This window comes from Pelophylax lessonae, assembly GCF_965119305.1.
Source record: "Pelophylax lessonae genome assembly, chromosome: 9".
NCBI lineage: Eukaryota > Metazoa > Chordata > Amphibia > Anura > Ranidae > Pelophylax > Pelophylax lessonae.
The window spans coordinates 120107684-120130662 of record NC_138776.1 but is presented as its reverse complement, the minus strand read 5'-3'; the positions used below and the strand labels follow the sequence as shown (position 1 = coordinate 120130662).

Genomic DNA, 22979 nt, shown 5'->3' with positions numbered 1-22979 from the left:
ATTGAGAGAAAGTTCCCAAAGTAATCCTCTGTGAAGAAATATTTTTCCAAAAGGCATCAAAGGTGAGTATCAAAAGAGTGGTCAGACAGACCTTTTTAAACAACTATCACTGTAGCCTTCTGTAATAGATATTCGGAATAATATCTGAGGCACTCTCACATTAACGTTTCCAACAATTTATCTTCTCTGCAATTTCAATAAATGTTGCCCCCCTAGAAGGTGATAAGACAGCCTCATAGTATAGTAAAAAAAACAATATGCATATGTCTGGTAAGCAGCCTTGATACTCACCATCAGGGCCGCTGATAGGGGGGACCACTAGTCCTCCTGTAGGGGCCCGGGCACACAGGAGGGCCCCAACAGCACAGGGAATTTGTGCAGTTGGACAGAGGGGCAATTACAGAAGGAAGCCCTGTGTGGCTCTCTGCAGCAGCTGAAAGCCTGTTTCTCTCCCTCCTGCCAGCTTTCAGCTGCTGCAGGCAGAGACACAGACACAGGGCATCGATACTGTAATTGCTTCTCCAACACTGATCCCCCTCCCTGTTCTGCCTGCTTCTGATCCCCCCTCCCCCCGTGCCCCCCTTTCACTGTGCCCCCCCCCCCCCTCCAGTGCTGCAGGCTTCCCTGTCCTGTAAAAAATAACAAATTGTAAAAAAAAAACAATTAAACATTGTAAAAAATTAAATATAAAAAACAATTAAAAAGGGCTAATTCACACAAGTTAGCTGTTATGTTTGTGTCCGCTAATAATGAATTTAGTATATTTTTAGTGAAAACATTGTCTTGATATAATCGGGGGCGGGGGAGCCTGCCAGGTAGACTTTATAGGGCCCCGTGATTTCTAACAGCAGCCCTGCTCACCATTAGTGGTTATTAGTGATATTATTAGTATTTTTAAAGAACTTGCTGGAAATTTAAACTGTATTTTTTGTGATAGTACATCCCACAGCAAGAATAAAAAATAAATAATTAAATGAAAGAAACAGTAGTGTTTCCTCCTAAAATACACACCAGGCCCTTTGAGTGAAAAAGTGTGAGGCCCCTAAAGAAATCCATACCAGATCCTTAAACCCACCATGCAACCTGCTTTCAATGAAATTGGGAGACAAGTGTACACCACCCCTCCTGAACCATATCAGGCCACACCCCCCCTACATGGGGGAGGTGCCTTGTCCTCATGTTTATGGTGACAAGGGTCTCATCCCACAACCCTGGCTGGTGGTAGTGAGGGTCTGATAAAAAAGGGTGCCCCCAGATACTACCCCCCATGGAAATGAGTTAGGGGTACCCTAGAAATAAAGACACACAAATTTAAGTCCATTAAAAAAATGAAAATCCCCCAAAATCTCTTATTTTAACTCCATTGTCAATCATGATGCCCGCCACTCACTGAAAAAAACAAATGAATATTCAACTCACACAACCAATCCAACAGTATTAATAGCCAAATGACAGCTCCTGGAACTGTTATCAGCTATATAAGAGAAAGGGGGAATGGTGGTGACATCATTGATCAAATATAGCCATGGCCATATTTGGGTAATGTCATTGCTGAATTATGGCCAGTGATGTCACTGATATGCCCATTCCACTGCTTAAGTGGTTTGAATTCCCCTGACATCAGTGCACCCACAGCTTCCTGGGGAACCAGTGACATCAAGAAGCTTTTTTATATAGAAGAGGTAGAAATGCCACTTTTATATATGATTTTTTTACTCCCACCAAAAAGGGGGCTGAACAGACAACCTGTTGACAAACTGAACATCACCTCACACAGTTTTTGATACCGTGTTAGTTGTTTTTTCTTATGCACAAGATGCAATGTCCGATTCAGTCCAAACAGTGAAAAAAAAAATCTCACACATGCTGTATCCCCATACACAGAAGGAGTAGCAGAATGTGTTTTGGAGTGTATGCCCATGCTGTGTGTGAGAAATATCTTTTTATCACATTAACAATTTTGTTTAAAAAAATACATTTTAATTTTCTTTCCCTTCTTTAAAAAACCTGTGACAAATATTTCTACCCAAAATGTGGTCATTTTGTTGGTGTTTATACTGGGTAGTGCCCCAGGGGCCTGTAATGTATGCTCCTTGAAAGGCTGAAAGGGCTACCTCGATTTTGGGCTCCTCTGTGCAGCTAGGCTGCAAAAAAAGTCTCTCATATGTGATATTCCTATACTCAGGAGACGTGGAAGAGTGTTATTTGGGGTGTAATTCTGTTGTCCATGCTGTGTGTTAGAAATATCTTAATAATTAACATTTTTGTGTAAAAAATACATTTCCATTTTCCTTCCCCATTTTCTAACAACTTATTAGAAAATAGATGTCCAATTTATTTCCTTTGAGAGCTTGAAGGTGTTTCTTGGATTTTGGGCCACTCTATGCAGCTATGCTGCAAACAAAGTCCCACATGTATGGTTACCCAAAACTTGGAAATGGCAGAGAGAGTTTTGAGGTGTCATTATAAGTAGGCCCATGCCACGTAGGAGAAATATCTTATTAATTGACAACTGTATGTAAAAATTAAAATTTTATTTTATTTCTTCATTTTTCAAAAAACGTGTGGCAAAAAATGAGGTCTACAAATAATTGGCATGCCTCTAATTAAATGTGTTGAAGGGAATACTTTAAAAAAAGTGATCATTATGTGGATGTTTCTCCAGTCTTTGCACTTCAGAAATGTGACAGGTAGCTAGGAAATCAAATATATTATTTATGCCCCTTTAAAAGCCTGAAGGTGCTGCTTGGATTTTAGTTCTTTTTATGCATCTAGACAATGGAAACATCTCATCTCACACACATGGTATCTTCATACTTGTGGATACCATTTGGGGTTTATTTGTAAGTATGTCTATGCCATGAGAGAAAAATACCTTGTTGAAATTACAACTTTGTGAAATAAAATGAAAATTGATTTACTTTTTCAATTTTCAAAAATATACAAAAAAAAATGTAAACTTCAAATAACTCACCATGCTTCTTACTAAATACCTTGGATTGTCTAATTTCCAACAATGGGTTATTTGGGAAAGGGGAAGGGGTGTTTTAGGGCCTCAATAAATGAGATAAGCAGTCAGAACATCAGGGTGGATACATTTAAAATATATTGTATATACTATAATTTGAAGACTTTAAAAAATAAATAATATACACTTATTTTTTTAACAAAAGAAACATATATTTTGGTATATTTTCTTGAAGAAATGTGTTTGAAAAGCTTGGCTTTTCAAATACATTGGCTTACCGGGGACCGCCAGACTGCACTTATATTTAGATCCTTGAACAATCTGGTACCTTGTACTAGCTACCTTGGAGGGGAGCTATGGGTCTAAATTTTTATATGTATATATGTGTACTATGTTGTGTTATGTTTCTGTTCTTTTAATTTGTCAATAAAGATGTATTTTTAACGAAGGTGTACATACTTGTGCACATCCCTTCATTTAGTGCATATACAGTCCTGCCTTTCTTCCTTTCTGTTTTCCTAATATAATTATATTGGGACGACGGCACATTTACCATGGTACATTTTTCTGTCATTTGAAAAGCTTCATAACATAAACTTAGAGACACTTATTTTTTAAAAAATGTTTGGTATTTTTTTCCTTTATATGGTAAAAAAGAAAGATAAAAAAACCCTAGTGACAATTAGCCATCTCAAAATAAAAACTCTACCTGTCTCAAAAAAGATATAACATTATTTTCGGTACCGTATTGCATGACTGAGTAATTGTCTGTTACAGTGCTAAAAACTAAAACTAAACTGGCCTAGACAAAAAAGGGATTTAGTATGTCTTCAAGTGGTTAATTGAAACAGTTATATATTTTTGTATGTTAAAGTGTTGAATCGTGTATTAATCCATGGGCAGAAAGTGTGTAAAACACTTCAAACTCAAATTGAAGAAAAAAAATTATAATTTTTTATTTTGTAAAAAGTTAGTAAAACTGGAACTGCCTTATTATTGCTGTGAGCCCTTCAATTATTAGGAAGTCGCTTAATTCTAAATAAGAGTTTGATAGTAATTGACACACGGCCGGACAGTTTTACATCAGCTACAACCAGGAAAGCCTCAGTGAACAACTCCCCTTTTCTATCTGCCAAGCAAAGCTGGCTTGTTATTTTTTGATATAAAAAAAAAAGTTGTTACTGCTAAAGTTACCTAGAAAAAACACTTTTTTTTTTTAACAATTGAGATGAATCAGCTTGGGGTGCAGCTGCTGTATATAACAAAGCAAATTGTAGCACAAAAAAAAATCATGAGTATACTGTTCAGCACTATGTTCTGGCAGCAGGACAGTAACTTCCCGTCCCACTCTCGGAACAAAATTGAGTCGGCCTGAGCACTGCTCAGCCATTCACAGAAAGCTTTGCATGTTCTGAATAAATACAATGCTTCCTCTGATTGACTGAGGCAGAGATCACGACATCACCTGTCCACCTCTCCACCTCTGACAATAGATGTCGGCTTTCCTTACATTAACGGTACATAAAAAAATAATATGTTACTTTATATTGTGACATGTTAGGAATGTATTCATGCAGAATTGTAATAAATATGAAATGTATTTTATGCAGACGTTCAAAAAGGGTAACTTTAACACAGCTGTGTGTTAACATTTGATTTGAAAAACCAAATACAAATATGAAAATGTATGTACTAAACTATGTTGTATTTTTTGTCATAACAGGAACAATCATAGTGGACAATATGCAAATTACAGGGACTGCTGGTGGATCTAATCCTACTATAACACTAACTTTGAGAGACAATGCAGACTACTGGGTGATACTGGATCCAGTTACTCAGAAGTTATATCTCAACAGCACTGGGAGAGTACTGGATAGAGATGTAAGTCTATTTATCTAATTGTAATTATTTGAAAAAACAACAGTCTGAATGACTACAAAAATCTTAATTTTAAGGACATTCTTCAATTCCAGGAAGTGAAAACTACAGGTCAAAGACACCCTTGGTTTTTAAAGTCCGGCGTAAAGAGAATCTGTTGCAAGACCATTTGTTTCAATAATACTCTTCTCATAAAATGATATGTGCATTTAAAATATGTTATGCATGTTATTTAACCGTGAAAGCCTCCCTTTTGTAAACATCCAAAAACCCTGAGACTGCTACTGGGTAACACCATCATGGATGTAATGTCACCAGTCCCAGCAGGCTCAGAAATATCACTCAAATTACATGTCTAAGTCCCTCAGCAGCTAAATAAAAGGTTATGAGGGAAAATGAAGAAAGGGGCAGAGATGGGCCTGCACATAAAACAATTGGACACTTTCAGAAAAGGAGAGTGTTATTACTTGCAAGGATGGTAAGGGCGTTACTAGGGAATTGACTCTACCTACAAAAGTCAAATTTTCTAACAAGTTCAAAGGCACATTGTAAAGTGTTTATGGAAATGAAAAATGTTGGAATTAAAATACTTGACATTTCTGTTTGCCTAAAGAGTAGCTTTAAGTGCAGTGAAGGTTTTTTAATGAGCTAAATTTCTGCTAGCAGGAATCAGAAAGCTGCAAATATAAACTGAATTATTGATTGAGTTCTTTTAACCCCTTCCTGCCCAAACCAATTTTCAGCTTTTAGCGCTGTCACACTTTGAATGACATTGCGTGGTCATGCAACACTGAACCAAATGAATTCTTTTTAGCTGTTTTTCACACAAATATACTTTTTTTGGTGGTATTTAATCACCTCTGGATTTTTTATTTTTTGCTAAATAAACAAAAAACATTTTGAAAAAAAAAAAAAGGCTTATTCTTTGTTTCTGTTAGAAAATACTGAAAATAAATAATTGTTCTTCGTACATTTTGGCCAGAATGTATTCTGCTACATTTTTTTGGTGGAATTAACCCAAACTTGTGTATAATATTTGGTCTGTAGGAAAGCTATAGAGTCCACACACTCTCAGTCTCATTTCTTGAGGCCTGAAAACACCATTACATTACAAATACGCCTCATTTTTGGAAAGTAGAAAGTCCAAGGTATTTAGTAAGAGGCATGGCAAGTTTTTTAAAGTTGGAAAAATAAAGTAATTAAAAAAAACACTGACTGGTGACACTGTAAAAAAATTAAATTAATAAAATAATATTTTCAATTTTTCTTTTTTATCACTTTTTTTTTATGTTTTATTTTTTTACACACCGTGACCACAGCAATACAAGGTTATCATAGTAACGCTGTACTAGTCTGAGGAAGGATTTTTGTTTTCTTTTTACACATTATGATTGTTTATACCAGTGAATTTTACTGGAATAAGCAACAATTTTTATTGAAATAAACTGATTCATTCAGTGTGTTTTGTTGTGATTAGCTGTGATTGGTCACATATAATTACATGGTACAGATGGGCTGTGATTGGCCCTGGCTGAATTATGTGATCACTGTGAACAGTTACAGCTAGCAACACAATTGTACACAATGGATGCCATAAAAGGAAGCCATCCTTTGTTTACAATTGTCATGTGATCTGCTGTGATTGGTCACTGTAATCACATGGTACTGGCAGCAGGCTGATACACTGATAAGTCTTAGGCTGTGTCCAATGGACACAGCTGGTGACAGATCGCGCTGCAGCATATGACGTCCCCTTGGACCAACAAACATCCCCCGGCCGTCATTTTGCTATAGACCGGGCGGGAACTGGTAAATGTAGTAATAATATAATGCAACCCTGAGATAAGCTCCTTAGGTGCTATTGCATCTTTAGTAAGTGTTTAGAGGTTTGTAAAATATGAAACTCAGTAAGCACTGTTATATGTTCAGTGTTGTTTGCTAAACAGAAAAAAACCCTGGAGAAATACCTATGGAGTTAGTTAATTTGGCCTAAAATATTGTGATGGGATTGTTCCATCTCTTAGATTAATCAACAACTATATTTTGCAAATTTTTATCTATTTTGCATTATATTAAATGTATTAATTTGGTAAACCCTCACCTTACATCTTTTAGTAAATCTAAACAAGATAGTAGAAGTAGACATATAACATGTATAAATGTGCTTTTACTATGCAAAAGCAATCTCTACATACAAAACTATTACAATATTTTGGAGCATAATACAAGACTGGCAGATACAGATAAAGATAGAGCAAATATATAATACTTAACTAAAATAAGTTTGTAGCCATGGAGTCCCATTTCATGCACATGGCTCAGGGAAATCAGCGTCAAGTTCTTGTTTCATGGATGTTTCTGTGAGACTGACTCTTGCAGCTTTGGGCAGTCGTATTTAGACTTGTATATAAGGAATATACCATCCCCCCAAACCAACACCCTTTGTCCTGAGGAGAAAAGGGCTTGCTTATCCATTGTTTGGACAGTGACTAATACTTTAAAGGGGGGGGGGTTAGGCTTGGTCAAACTGCATTCCTCAAGCCTTTACAAAAGAAAAGTATGACCTTATATGGCTTCTTGACCAGAGATTACAATGCATTAGTGAGCCACTGTATTAAATGAGGGAAATATGTAATATGCAATTTCCACATCACACTGAGGCCGTTTTGAAGTTGTGCGAGTTCAGCTGAACTCACACGATTTCAAGCTGGCATTTCAGTCTGACTTTGGGGGGGATTTCACAGACATCTGTGGGAGTTCCTGCACAGATGTCTATGGAAATCACCCCCAAAGTTGCCAAAAGTATTGCAGCAAAGTCTGCGTCGCACCGATTCGGATGGTGCAATTGCCGGCAATTGGCTCCGATTTGAATTGCAATTTTACATGTCAAATCACATGTCAAACATGACTAATGTGAACATGGGCTTAATGTAAAGGCATACCTAAATATCAATTGACTTGATTGGTATATTTCTAGAGCAGTGAATGTGACTTTCACCAAATATTCACTGCAGGTGAATCAGGTGACTCATTGCAATCAACCATATGCACCAAGAAGATACACCTGCAGTAAATTATTGGTGAGTGTCACATTAGTTGCTTTATAAATATACTTAAGCAATCAAGTAGGCACACACAACTACATTTTTGTTGCTAAACCTAAAAAAAAACACAAGGATATTATACCTAACATAGTTAGCTATAGTCAATTATTTGTTGCTTATATAGTTATGTAACTAACGTGCACAAATGTGTAAAGTATAGGTTTTTTTTGTTTCTTCATCCGTGCTAGTCAATTAAGTCAATAATGAAGAAACATTTCTGCTGCAACTTAGTAATGCCTCTTTTATTTTATTTTATTTTTTTATTATGATTATTGATTTATGGTAGTATAAAAATAGTTTTTTTTTGTTCAAAGAAACTTTGAATAATGTTTCCATTGGGACAGATTATGCTAGCATAATAAATGTGTTTGCATAAATAAGCTGGTCTTTCAGGTTTGGTCCTCAGTTGGTTTAGATCTTTTTTTTTTGTATGCTGTAACCTGTGGGGTGGAGATTTAATTGTAACTTTATCTTATACTGTAAATGGTTTCCCTTAGCAGGGATACTTTTTTTTAAACTACATAGCTCCTGTTACCCATAAGTTATATTTTGAGATTTAATATATCTCTGATATGATTTGGGTTGATAAGGGTTCTTTGACCATGAGTAAAAGCTTTAAAACAATAGAAATGTATTGGTAAATAGCAAGGAGGCTTAAACTAATACACAGCAATCTATCTATAGTACAGAAAACGAAAAAAAAAATCATAGGTAAAATGAACTAAAACAGGGTATAGTATACGATACAATATGAACAGCAAGACAGACAACACATAGGACAAGCATGTATACATATAAGTGCTAGGAGATGTCCTGATGTTTACCAGTGGTATAGTATGATAATGGTTCCCCGTTAAGGTAAATGTCTCATTCCGCCTTCTCTGTTTAAAACTTAAACTAATATACACCTATCTCTCATAGACTTGCATAGGGTTATTCTGATTGGTGGAGCTATCTTACCCCTCTCCTCCCTCCGGGCGTATCTCATCCAGGATTGAACAATTTCCCCTTCTCCTAGCTTTAGCATAATTCAGCCCCTCGCTATCACCTCCTCTCTGGGGGGGGGGGTTAATTATGCCAGGTAGCCTCCCACTTAATGGGGCATTAGGTATGCAAGGCCATACCCTGGGTAAATTGTCCATTTCCTAACCAATGGCAACTTTCATTGTATAAATAAAGAGAGTGTCTTTGAAGTGGAGGCAGAGATAAGGAAGGAGGTGAAATAGCCCGGTCAAAATTATTTCCTCGGCCCCATAAAGTCTATGAAAAGGAACTTAATTAAGGTGTTGTCCTTTCTCGAATACAAGTTTACGACAGGTAAATAGCAGAACATCTTTAGGCACACACACATGTTTAGCCCAACCTAACATTTCTGCACTTCAAAAAGGAATCAGTAAATTAAATATTTCTATATATTTATATTTATATATTTCTATATATATATATATATATATATACATATACATACACAAATCTATTTACAGGTTGCTAATGGAGATTACACATAAATGCCTCATAAGGCAATACTCCTATGGTAATACACTTTTTGCAAATATAATCATGTCTTTGAGCCTATTAGACAGGATAGTTCCACCAGCCAGTTAGCACCTAGTACATTTTACTACTATCTACACACCAGCCAGGAGTTAATTATTTCTCTACTACATGTACACCTATTTTGTACACTACATTTTTATCACTCAAGTTACACTGGTAGCAAAAGACTTTGGGCTCCTGCAGCCAAATAGGACACATTGTTAAACTGTACACAATTTTAAACTTTGCAATCTCTGCCTGGGTAAATGAACAGAAACTAACAGAGTTAATTTGTACTTCACTTTCTGCATACTATACCTAATTTTTCTTCCAGTCTGTTATTAGCCAACTTCTCGAAAGCTTGCAATTTGAGATTGTCAATTACATAAAATCGTATTGGAAAATTACTGCTTGTTTTCTACCTAATTCGATTCTATAGAAGTGGGGTTTCATGTTTGCTAGAACAATCTTTTTTATCTTCTAAACAAAAGGGATAAAAGGTTTGAATAAGTTACAGACGTGAATAAATGTTTAGTGTTAAATAACACTAAAAAAAGAAAAAGAGTTGTGGGATTTCTTAAGTGGTTACCAAATTAACCACTTGCCGACCGCCCCACACAGATTCACTGCGGCAGGTCCCCTCGGCTGCGCATAATCACGTGGATCCACGTGATCATGTGAACGCGGTCTCGGCGGTGCACGCGCACTGCTGGAGCCACTCTCCCACTGTGATTAGACATAGTGGGAGCCAGACCACGGGAAGAGTGGGCTCGATTGCCGCCAGCCTCCCGCGATCTTCAGGGAAACTGACAGAAGAGCCATCTGCCAATGTAAACAAAGCAGGCGGCTCTTCTTTCAGACAGGCACAGAGAGACTGTGTGTTTCAGCTAGTCTTCAGCTAGTGAAACACTGATCTCTGTGTGCCTTTCACAGAGCCCACCCCCCCCCCCCAGTTAGCAAGCACATTTAAGCTTACATTTAACCCCTTGATCACACCCAGCATTAACTCCTTCCTTGCCAGTGTCATGTATACAGTAACAGTGCATATTATTTCAGCAGTGATTACTGTATTAAAGTCACTGGTCCCCAAAAAGTGTAAACAATGTCAGTTAGGGGTCAAATCTGTCTGCCCCAATGTTGCAGTCCCGCTAAAAATCACTGGCACCACTTGACTGTCTTTTCCGACATAAGGTTTAAAAAAGTATGCATACCCTGTGGTCCTTTCACAGAGCTTATATGGTCTGACCTCATATCTTGAAAACTTGCTGGGGAGATATTGCCTAATTCAAGCCTGCCAGTAAAATGTAAAAGGGACTCGTCTATGCAGATGATTTGTTGGGGCATATAAATTTCTGGGACAGGTAATTTAGGAGGGGACAAATTTTGTAGAGCCGACTATAGTCAGGGTCCCCCTGGAGATGACAGAGAGTATTGTCACTGAAATGCATAAAAGAATTTTTATCTCATATCTTCTCCTGGCAATTGCAGAAGAGAACATGGGCATATGATGAATTGGGTCTGTGGCCCAATATGACCACAATTCATTTTTTTTTTTTTGTAATGCCCATATTAAGGGATAGGTGCAAAATGGTTTTGGCCACCGTGATAAGTTTCCACTCAAATGGCCTGGCAAGGTGTACATTTGGGATGGCAGCGATGTACAGTTGGAGATGCATATTACTTTGGTCCATAATAAAGTTGTAGAGGTCTTTACGGAAAAAATGCTCAAAAAAGTCAAGGGTCATTGCTAAGTTGTCTGTTTCCACCTGACCTCTGGGCTGGTCTTTGAATGGAGGGATAACAGGTGCTGTTGAATCTATTAGCAGCCAATTAGGGTTTGCAAGCACCTCTGGAAGGCTACTATGTACTCAAATTTTTGGTGGCTGAGGTTGCATTTTGCTGCTAGGGCTAGCCACCGCACTAGCTTGTATTGCATAGCTGGTGCTCGTAACTTCAATATAAAATATTGTTATGCTAGAGTCTAAACGGTTGTACTATGCCACTGGTGCTTTCCAGATTACTAAAAAAAGTAGCGCAGCACTAGTACTTGCACCCTGCTGCAAATGACCATAATTATGCGTTTATAGCATTTTAACAACATAGGTCAGGTATGCTTGGCTTCAGCAGGGTCCTTCTTCACCATTCATCATCTGAGCTAGCTGTCAGGGTGCTGCTGCTTTCCACAGGTTCAAATTCTGGCCTGATTCTGTTAGTGAGGCTTTCCCTTTGCTCTCATCAGTCATGCTCAGAACCCTCTAGGCCCCCTCCCTCACGAGTGTACCTTTCTTTAGACATTTTAAACATTAAATTTACAGATACCTAGTGGCTAGAAATTAGGGACTGCTTTCGCACTTGAATACAATTAGGCCTTATCTTGCTGATACTGCTGTTTTGTGGACAATCTATCTGAGGTGGCAGTGATCAGAAAAATTATACTGATACTGCACTTGTTGGAAGGGGGGGCTAAACAAAAGTGCTGGCAAGGATCAGGGCTGACCCTGCTAATGCTGCATTTTTGGGGACACTATACTATTAGGGACAATAATATAGTTCTGATTGTGATCAAGATACTGATTCGTACAGACATTGTACTAGTAGTGGTGGCAGGGCTGCTGTTAGAAATCACGGGGCCCCGTACAGCCTACCTGGCAGGGCCCTTCACCCCCACCCCGAATGTATCAAGACAATATTTTCACAAAAAGTACACTAAAATCATTATTAGCGGATACAAAAAAGTATAATTTATTTTTTAAATGTTAACAATTTTTACAATTATTTTATCTTACAATCTTCTAAAATTATTTATTACAATGTTTAATGATTATTTTTTTACATTTTTTCTTTTACAGGACAGGGTAGCCTGCAGTGCTGCTGGGGGGGAGGGGCATCACAGTGAAAAGGGGGCACACGGGGGGGAGGGGATCAGAAGCAGGCAGAACAGGGACGGGGATCGGTGTCGGAGAAGCAATTATAGGAATGATGCCCTGTGTCTGTGTCTCTTCCTGCAGCAGCTTAAAGCTGACAGGAGGGGGAGAAACTGGCTTTCAGCTGCTGCAGAGAGCCACACAGGGCTTCCTTCTGTGATTGCCCCTCCGCCCAACAGCACTGATTCCCCGTGCTGTTGGGGCCCCCCTGTGTGCCCGGGCACCCTACAGGAGGACTGAGTGGTGGTGATCAGCGAGCTATAGTGTGACTGTAATAGAGTAGCAGGCAATCTGGCTCTAATTACCACTTGCTGTCAGGGATGCTAATGGACTCTGATGCTATCTGATGTCACTAATGGCACTAATACAGTGATCAATGATAAATACTGTACATTATATTAATGACACTAGTGACAGGGCAATCAAAAGGTTAAATCACAGGGTTAAATGTGCCTAACAAGTGTATACAAGTGTAAATGTGCTGTTTTTACTCACACAGTTCTGGATTTCTTCTCTCCCTGAACGAAAAGGGGCTCAGGGAGAGAAGAAACAGCCAGATCCTGTGTAGGTGTTTACAAAAAAGGCACAGGGCTGTGTTGTGATTGGCTAAAGCCGATCAACATGTTCATGTCCAAAATCATTGGCTGAAACCTACAGACAAACTTGTCCTGTAGCCAATCACAGCACAGGTCAGCAGGGGGTGCGTGCATGCATGCCCACAAACCAGAAAATGCATGGCAACGTACTAGTATATTGACATGCCTAGCTGTGCCATCCACTAGCAGCTTATGTACTGTTAGCAAGTGTGGCAAGTGATTAAACTGCAGAAAACAGAACTGTATGCATGTGGAAAGTCTGGGTAAACTATGAACAAAAATAAATGAAGGATTGACATGTGAGTGTAACATTTTGGACTGTGAGAACGCTTAAAAATGATAACAGGAAACAGAAGGGTGTAGGCTTGGCTTTGCATGTGTGAACTGAAAAAACGGAGTGCTGTCATTCCTATGTTTTAGCAATACATTTGAATCTAGCTAATTTTTACATTTCCCGAGTTTGCTTTATTGGATAAGCCACAATTTCCAAGGGAAAGTGCAAGCATCTTGCACCTGGACAGAAAACAAATTATTTATTTTTTAGAAGACGGAAGATGGAAAATGTTATAGATTTTCACCACAGACATTAGGCCTGTATGGACAGGCTGACATTTCTGAGTGACTAAGTATGCATATTGCATATGCAAATAAAAACTGGGGAGGAAAATGTTTACAGTTTAACACCACAGCTATTAAGCCTTTTTGATAGACTGCAATGCCCTAGTACTTGATCAGGCCTATTGCATTAGGAAATATAAAAAAATTAGGTGTGTTTTTATAAAAACTCTGCATAACTATTTGCCCCGTGAAAATGCATGCACATTCATTCTGTGAGAATGGGGCAAACTTCCTGGGCTGATTTAATGTTTTTTTCATGTTTTAAAACATATAATATTACATTTGACCACTAGATGGCACTAATTATCATAGGAAATTGCTATGATACTTATCGCCAGCTAGTGGCCCTATACATTTTTTTTTAACCACTTGCCTACCAGCCGCCATAGTTATTTTGTGTTAGTTAGTTATGTTATGTAGTTAGTTAGTTATGTTGTGTAGCAGTTAGTGTGGGTGTGCGTCGCCAATTGGCTAGAGGGGGAGCCAAACAGCGGGTCCGGTCTGCTGGGCACCCGCGATCGCTCCCCATGGAGACAGATGGCGGTCTGCCGATGTAAACACGATGTGTCAGTGATGAACACAGGGATCCTGTGTTCCTCCTATTTAGGAACACAGGTCTCTGTTTTCATCCAGTGAGCCAATCCCCCACACAGTTGGAAAGCATCCCCTAGGCACACATTTAACCCTTTGATCGCCCCTGGTGTTAACCCCTTCCCTGCCAGGGTTAATTTGTACAGTAATAGTGCATATTTTTTTAGCATTGATTACTGTAGTAATGTCATTGGTCCCCCCAAAAATGTCATAAGTGTCAGTTAGTTGTCCAATCTGTCTACCGCAATGTCACAGTCCCACTAAAATTCACTGATCGCAGCCATTACTAGTAAAAATAAATAAATAAAAATGACGTAAATCTTTCCCCTAGTTTGTAGATGAGATAACTTTTGCCCAAACCAATCAATATACACTTATTGGAATTTTTTTTACCAAAAATATGTAGCAGAGTACGTATTGGTCTAAAATGATGAAAAAATTAGATTTTTTAATTTTTTTTGTTTTATTGGGAATGTTTTATAGCAGAAAGTAAAAAATATATATATATTTTTTTTTTCCAGAATTGCCGCTATTTTTTTATTTATAGCGCAAAAAATAAAAATTGCAGAGGTGATCAACATTTGTTCAACATTTACAAACTGAAGCTGAATGGTACTTTAAAAGCTTCAACAAAGCTTTCTGAAAGCTCTGCAAATGCGCTGTTAAAGCTTACTGTCATTTGAAATTTTATGCATCTATGGCTAACTATACACTCCACTCCCCCTAGTTACACAAACTAACTGAGGAGTATCAATAGTAGTATACAGCACTGAATATAATTAATATAGCTGTAGTAGCACACTACACTGGCAACTTTCTTTTCCTGCTGTATTGTCAGTGCTCTGTTACACTAAACTACCACAGACTGACAAAGAGCTACTGGGACAGTGGCCTTTTGAAGAATGTGGAATGTATATTTTTTTAAAAAACAACATTGGACAATTATCAGCACTTCTTATCTGCAAATCATAAGTCATCCTTATTATAAACCATCCTTAGCCCTGATCATTCCTTGCAAAATCTAAAATTTTTATGACTGCTGAGATCACATATGTCAAGAAAATAACGTAATTTTCTATGTGTATTTGTGTATAAATATGTGATTCTCAGGTCCAGCATAACGAGTTATGGAAAAACTGATTTTTTTTTTTTTTTAAACAATGTACTTTTAAACAAAAAATATCAATCTTTATAAATTATTTTATACACAGACTTTTTTTTTTTGCAAATGTTAACATACTTTTTTGCTTAATCAAGAGATATTTAAAAAAAAATCACCTTTCTGCCATATCTAAAACCTATTACTGAGTTTTATCATTTACACAAGCAATGTGCTAATCATATGTCAATGCTAAATGAGGACTTAACACTAAAATGTTAATGTCATTGTTAATTACTGTTCAAGTGTTGAGCATTTTTACAATTTACCTTGTAAGTTCTGCCAAAATGTTGTCTCTCCATCTGCTTGCCATGGTAAAATGTTAATCACCATGTATAAACCATGCCTTTCAGTATTTAAAATGTAGCCAAATGTATTATGATCTTTCATTTTACAGTTATTGCATGATTCTTAAAATACTGTAGTAGGCCAGGTATACCATTGTTAAAATACCAGTGGCTTAAAATCAATTTTAATCAGAAGGGAAAACGTACATCTACATAAATTACAGAGCAGTACAATCTAGTTAGGGTATGAAGCAATTCATGACTTATCATACATGATTTACTTCCTGTATGTACCTGTATGTTAGATTTCCTTCTTTTCTTTTGAGGGACACAGGAGTTCAGAAAAAGTCAGGTTATACTGCCACTTAGAGGAGGTTTAAGACACAGAAAAATTGTAAGCCAGCCCCTGTATACCACTCCTTTATGTCCAAGCTTGTTGCTAGTGTCCTTGGTAATTGAAGCTCTACTAAATAAAATTGTGTATATTTTATGCTAGACTTCCTTTTACCCTGGACATTTTATTCCTTAGTGTTTCCACTTAGGATTCTTCACTAATACTGCTGTTTGAGCGTGTCTCTATATAAGAGCTATCTGAATCTGGTATTTCCTCTGCATAACTTTGGAGACTGTACCTGTACTCCCCTGGACTGGGCACACAGTACTAACCTGAAATCTGATCTTCAAGCACTGGACTCTCAAATGTGGTGCTTTCCGGAGTGCACTGTGTTATCCATGGAGCACTCTCCAGGTCCAGAGCCGTATTATAGGTCCAAGTGGCACTCTGAAGACTCACCTTGTGAGTAAGGCCATTCAGGCTGAAGCCATTGAAGCTACCTAACTGCAGGTCACCTTTTCACATTTCCTGCCACCACTGGTTTTACTGCAGTAAGGGTTAAGGCTGAGGAAACAAACACTGATATCACCTGCTGGATGGAACAACACATGTGTTCAGCACTGTCTTTCTCACTTGATCCTCAAGGAAGCACCATTCCACTTATGCTCCTGCTTCTGAAGCTCTACATGAATTATAGTTTCTGGTACTGTCTACAGTGACTTGATCACTTTTGATCACTAGAAACCCTTATTACCAACTGTTTTGGGTTACTTCAGCCCATACTCCCCTATTGGTTATGTGAGTGTTTACTCAGTATCCCCAGAAGGATGAAATGCATGTAATCTAAAACCCGGGACCTCTGTTGTCATTTGATTGTCATCATCAGAATCTGCCTCAGCTCTGTTGGCCAAGGCACTGTCCTTCAAAATGTCCACAGGGACCTCCATGTTTACTTAAGATGTTGCTTTTTGTGGTCAGCTCTAAAACTGCTCCAGCGCCATCATTTGCAGAGTCTGTGTCTGACCCACCAGAGCTCCAAAATAAAACTGGACCTGCAGTCACCTTGATGTATAATTAGTGTCCCAGCAGTCTATCTCTGTAAAGATAGAGCTTTGATTCAGATTTACAGGGATTGTTGTATTACCCTCCTTGGCTAAGGATGCTAGGTAAATTGAATGTGGCTTGCTCTGTAGCCAGAGGAGTCATGATCCTCTGTTTTACAGTTTTAGCTTCACAGCCTGGGCATTTGCTTTATCCCAGCTGAGAACTTTCCAGAGTTTAGGGCAGGTAAATTCAAATGCTCAGGCTGGGCTCTTACCTTGCTCCAGCCAATTCCTTGGGTGTGCCCAGAGGATGGATGGGAGGGAGGTAAATAGCTGGGTGCTAAGAGGGATGTGTTCTTTCCCCTGCTAACCCCTGAAGCTTTCCTGACTGTCTGCTGGAATACTCCTTCCCCTGAATCGAGACAGTGGCCTTCCTTCTAATTGTGAGTAGAGCCCAATCTCCTAAGCTGTAGTTTATCTATGGCCCCTAGCTGTGGATATTAAAAACTGCTCCAGTGTGGCTAGAGTGCTGTTCTATCTTGTGGTCTTTAGCTGCAAAAACCCAGATCACTCCAGTCTGCTCCGAAAAAACTGCCCAAACCTATCTTGTGGTTGTCAGCTTCAGAAAATTTGTCCTACCCATGCTCTAACATTCTCCTGGTCTACAGACTATTTCTACTACCTAGTGGAAATGGGACTCTGCTAATTCTGTGCCTAATATTCTCCTGGTCCACAGCTAGGTGTGAAAGAGTGTATTGCTGCTACCTAAAGAAGTGTTCTCTGCAAATTTGTGCTCAGGCATTTTGCAGTATCCTATACCCCACTGTTCTCCCTAGATACAAGTTTCTGCAATAAATTACAAAAAGACATCCCCTGGACTGATTTCTGAGCCAGAGTGAATGAACTGTTGCCGTGTGCTTGGCTGCTTCTGTACTAACTTGGGAGAAGAACATGTGGAATCTAGCAGCCCTTTCGTGGAAGAACGCTACAATTGATTCAGACCTTATTGCTAGAGATCCTATGGCTCCAAAGATCTTTCATTTGCATCCTCTATTTGACATATTCCTCTATGCAAGCTGAAAACACCCTGAGAGGTCCTGAGAGAGTGTGATAATGTTTTAAAAAGAGAATGTGTTTGTTCCTTCCATATATACACCAGTGATCCATCTTAACAGAAAGACTACTAGACTGGTTTAAAGGTGTACTCACCTTTTGGTAATTCCACTGACAGGCAGCTAGAGTCTCTCCTAGATCTTAGTTTTAATTGAATTGTCTCTCTCTCCCATTCTGGCAGTACCTTTAATCTACCAAACAGTGTCATAACAGGTAGATTCCCTCAAGAACAATTTTTGCACTGCAGGGGTAGGCCCAAGTTTCGCAGAGTGGCCTAAGCAATTCTATTGAACCTTGTGCATTATGTATGATGGCTTTTTAAAAGGATTTAAATTTGTGTCTTGCCAGCGACTGATGTTGGTAAAGTCTGACTGCATAGAGCACTCTTGCTATGATAATAATGATAAGTCCAAGAAATATATAACTTGATTAACCTTCAAGGGATGTTATCTCTTCAGACACGCTGTTAACACCATCCTTTGCAATGCCATGGGTATCCAGAGAATACTTCTGTCTCAAAGCAGAGGGTCCGTGGAGATGTGAGAAAAATCTCACCCCTCTATTTTATCTAGTTTGAAAATAGGTACTCATGGGGCCTTAGAGCTCCCCACTCAGCCTGTAGGGCTTAAAGCCAGTTGCCCTGTGTGTCAGGCTAAAGGGATAATTATATGGTATTTTCATCCAAGGGGCAGACTCAGAGAGAATGGAAGGGAGGGATAAGAACTGGTAAGACAGGGTAAAGTGTAAGTAATTGATGGAGAATGAGAGGAAAATGGGTACAAAGATGTCCAGAAAATAGCAACCACATAGGCATTGCTTTTCCTTTTGAAGTTAATCAAGGGTATCTTATTAACCTAAGTTTAATTCAGTTCTTTGATGGGTTTATATGTTTCAGAGGATTGGAGTCTTTCCATGCCTGCCACATTATAGTAAGTTAGTCTGTCTAGTTTGTAGTGCATAATGGGTTCCATATCATTATTATGGTCTACATTTTCGACTAACTCCTTCAGAGAAGGAACCTTGGGAGATCTTCAAAGTCTGAAGATCAGAACTCTTGCTGGGTTTATGAAGTGTCTGGTCCCATGTTTGGGTATCAAATTTAGGCAATCTGTTTTAACATGAAGTAAGAAGCTTTCTGTGGAGTATGGGAGGTTTGGGCCTATAACTTGCCTAATTAGTGAATAGATTTTAGAGCCATTGTCCCTTGTGCATCGCCAGAAAGTCTTTGAAATGAGTGGAACCAGTTTCAATCGCATAAGAGCTCTATACGAAAATTAGAGAATTTTGTAATTCATCTCTTGAATTTTCATACTAAATGGACTTGGTATGAGCAAGTTGACAAGTGTATGCCCATTGTTAATCTGTTAGTGAGAACTAATTTTTTCAGAAAGTATTAAAAAAATATCTAAAAGTTATCTTACCATTGGAGTCTTCCTCATGTTTAATACCTCTATGTGAGGGATTTCTGCAAGGAGAGCTGAGGAAATGGTGGATAATAACCTAAGCACCTGTCATGAGCCTTGTTTACCTAAACTATTTTTAGATAGGCATGTGGGTCTGGGAAGTGCAACCCTTGATTGTAGTAGAGGGAGCACTTTGTGGTGTAACAATTCAAGCAGTTGGAAAGAAGCACTTGGTGGAGGAACATTTTAAACAATACTCCACTGGACTTCTTTTTTTATTGCTTTGGACTTTTGTTGAATTTCTGTAATTATGTATCTTCATGGTTGATTTTGTGTTATCTACATTTATTTGAAGAGTGGACTATGTTTGTAATTATTTATTCAGAAATAATTTGTTTTCAGCGCTGCATTTTGTGTATTTGATATTCATTTTGAAGTTTTTTTTTATAGAAATACAGCAGCAGTTTTATATTCACATTTTTGGGGATATATTATTAATTTATTTAATTGTATATTATAATTTTTTTGTTGTTCATAACAAAATTGTGACTTCCAGGGTTTAAAATGAGATTGTCATTATGGTAGTGGTGTGTTCAATCTGCATAATATTCCCTATTTCTGCCTCACACAGTTTAGGTAGGTCAGGTTGAGATAAAAAATGAAAGAAAAATGTATACTCTCTGCCTGTTGGGTGCAGAGTGGGCCATGAGTCTATTAGCGATAGCTCTCTCGGAATGCTTTTTTTGTTTTGAGAGCTTGATAGGATAGTGAGGACTGTACATTGCATGTGTCTATAAGTGGTTCCAAGGATACGTTTAAGTCTCCACCTACAATGAGCATGCCCTGTTGGAAGTCTCTAATCTTATCTGTTATGTGATGCATAAACTGTGCCTAACTACTACTGGGAAATATATGTTTACTATAGTAATGGCAGCTGTTGCTATAGTTCCTTTTGTAAAAAAAAATGTACTGACCCTCAGGGTATTCAAGATTTTCAGAAAGAGTGAAGTTAAGGGATTTGTATAGCAGGGTGGAGACAGTTTTATTTTTGTTAGAATGTGAGAAGGCATAGTAAGCTTCAGGATAAAATGGGTTTTGAAACTTATGATTGAAACAAGTTACCTGTATTAATGCTATTTTTGCATTTTTCTTCTTAATGTCTCCCAAAATTACAGATCTTTTTTGGGGGATTAGTCCCTTTGCATTAAGAGAAAATACTGTGACTTGTGGGTCCATCTATGACAAAATTGGTGACGAATGGAGGGGGAGGTAGAAGGGAGATGGAAGAAGCAAGATATAGGGGAGAGCTGCCCCCCCCCCAAGTTTCTTCAAGTAGTGTGATGTGTAGAAAATTGTCTACAGACTACCTATGAAAAACGTATAAGTCAAATGAGGAAGTAATAGAACTGTGCACTTAATATTCTACCAAGGCTCTCTTTCATAGAAAGCTGGCTAAGAGTTTGGGTACAGGATTAGACAAGGGTAAAAATGTTTTACTTGATGGGATAATATATATGTAGCTGTGCAAAAATGTACATTGTGCTTATTCACTGTCCTGATAAATATCCTGAAGTATTCATCCAACTGTACAAGCAAAATCAGGCATATGAGTATAATACTTATACTGCCTTCCTAAGGAGAATTTTATAACCTTGGTAGTATATAGTATTATCCCTTAGCATCCCCCCTATTCAAAGGGACTTCTCATATAAGAGGCCAGCTGGGGAACTGCTCCTTTCTCTAGTAAGGACCTGCCTTTTTAGTGTCTTAGTGATCGTAGCTATGCTGCTGCTTTCAGAAGGTTACTAATGTGTGTGTGATAGTGCTGGACCAATAGAAGCAAAGCTTGGTTCTGATGAATATACAACAAAGTGTGTCTTCCTTCAAAGAAGCTGATACATAATGAAGGTATAGTATAAGTGGACCTTATTCTGGTCCTAGACTGCTACCTTCTGATCATGACAAAGGGAGCCCTCAGCAGATGATAAATTGGTCATGAATGGATGCAATAGGAGACCTATGTAAGGGCTTGATAAAGAATGTCAAATCTCAATGACAATATGAAATGCTCGCAGAATTAGGAACACTGGCAAACAAAAATATTAAGCCAGTTCCCTGTATAAACCTGGCTCCAATTGTCATGGCTCAGTTTCGATTTTTTCTATTGTCCTAGGAGTTTATAAACCTATTCTTCAGCTCTGTTGAACAACAGCCTAACTACATGTCACACTGCAGATATTTTTTCCTTTAGTGGCTTATGTCTAGACTTTAAACTTTGCTTGAGCTGGTCACTACACAGCATCTACCCAGATCAGCATATCCTCAGCAAATGCTTTGTATTCTGTACCTGCAACCTACTGGACTGAAGAGTGTGGGGCTAGCCTGAAATGTGACCTTTGGACCATAGTCTCTGCATTATGGTGCTTTCCAGACCTTAGTGTACTGTGTTAGTTATCCGCAGGTCACCCTACTATTCCAATCTAGAGAAGTGGTACAGGTTAGGTGTGACCCAGTCTCTGAAGACTTACTCTTGTGTCCCAAATAGTGACGGGCCTAACATCCCCCAGTTTGGTTCGCACCAGAACATCTCGAACAGGGGGAAAGGGAACTTTTGAACCCTATTAAAGTCTATGGGATATGAACATGAGAAATCAAAAGTCCTCATTTTAAAGGCTAATAAGCAAGTTATTGGCATAAAAAGTGTAAGGGGACCCGAGTACTGCCCTGGGGGACATGCATCAATGCAAAAATGTTTTTAAAACAATCATTTTTAAAGGAGCAGTGATTTTAATGATGCTTAAAGTGAAACAATAAAAATAAAAAATTCCTTTAAATATCATGTATGGGGGGTCCCCTTAATGTGCCTGTAAAGCGGCACATCTGTACGATGTATGTAGTCTGTTGCAGCAATACTGACATTTCTAAAGGAAAAAATTTAATTTAAACTTGCTCGAGGCTGTAATGTATTATCGGCTTCCGGGCAATGTAGATACATTTTTTTTTTTAATGGCATAGGTCTCCCCAGTTCATACCAGACCCTTTGGGTCTGGTATGGATTTGGTCCCCCCCCCAAAAAAAATTCATACCATATGAACTTCCTGATTTAAGCCATGTCTCTGCACTTCCTGGTTGCCAGAATATTGTGCCTTCACCAGCAAATATCTCACTTGTCTCTCCTGCTGCCGTCCGTATCCTCGCTACCATTTGTTACCAACATTTGGCTTGCTCCTTGACTATGCTTTTGCTTGATCCCTACCTACAACTATTCATTAATGACCTTTGGCTTGTTCCTCGACTATGCTTCTGTTTGATCCCTACCTACTATATCTGCTACTGGACCCTGGCTTGCTCCCCTCCTGGTGGGGCGATCCTGAGGAACGCAACCTGTTGCTAACATGCAGCAAAATCCATGTCGGGAGCTC

The 22979-nt window shown here is 38.5% G+C and overlaps 1 protein-coding gene across 1 annotated transcript in view; it reads left to right on the top strand.

Annotated features, from left to right (window-relative positions):
• The window catches only part of PCDH15 (protocadherin related 15), a 1730880-nt gene that overhangs the window by 635112 nt on the left and 1072789 nt on the right, over window positions 1–22979 (top strand). Inside the window, exon 5 of the mRNA XM_082269384.1 lies at window positions 4692–4852. Within this exon, the coding sequence (XP_082125510.1) occupies window positions 4692–4852 (161 nt within the window). The remainder of the gene's footprint in view (window positions 1–4691; window positions 4853–22979) is intronic.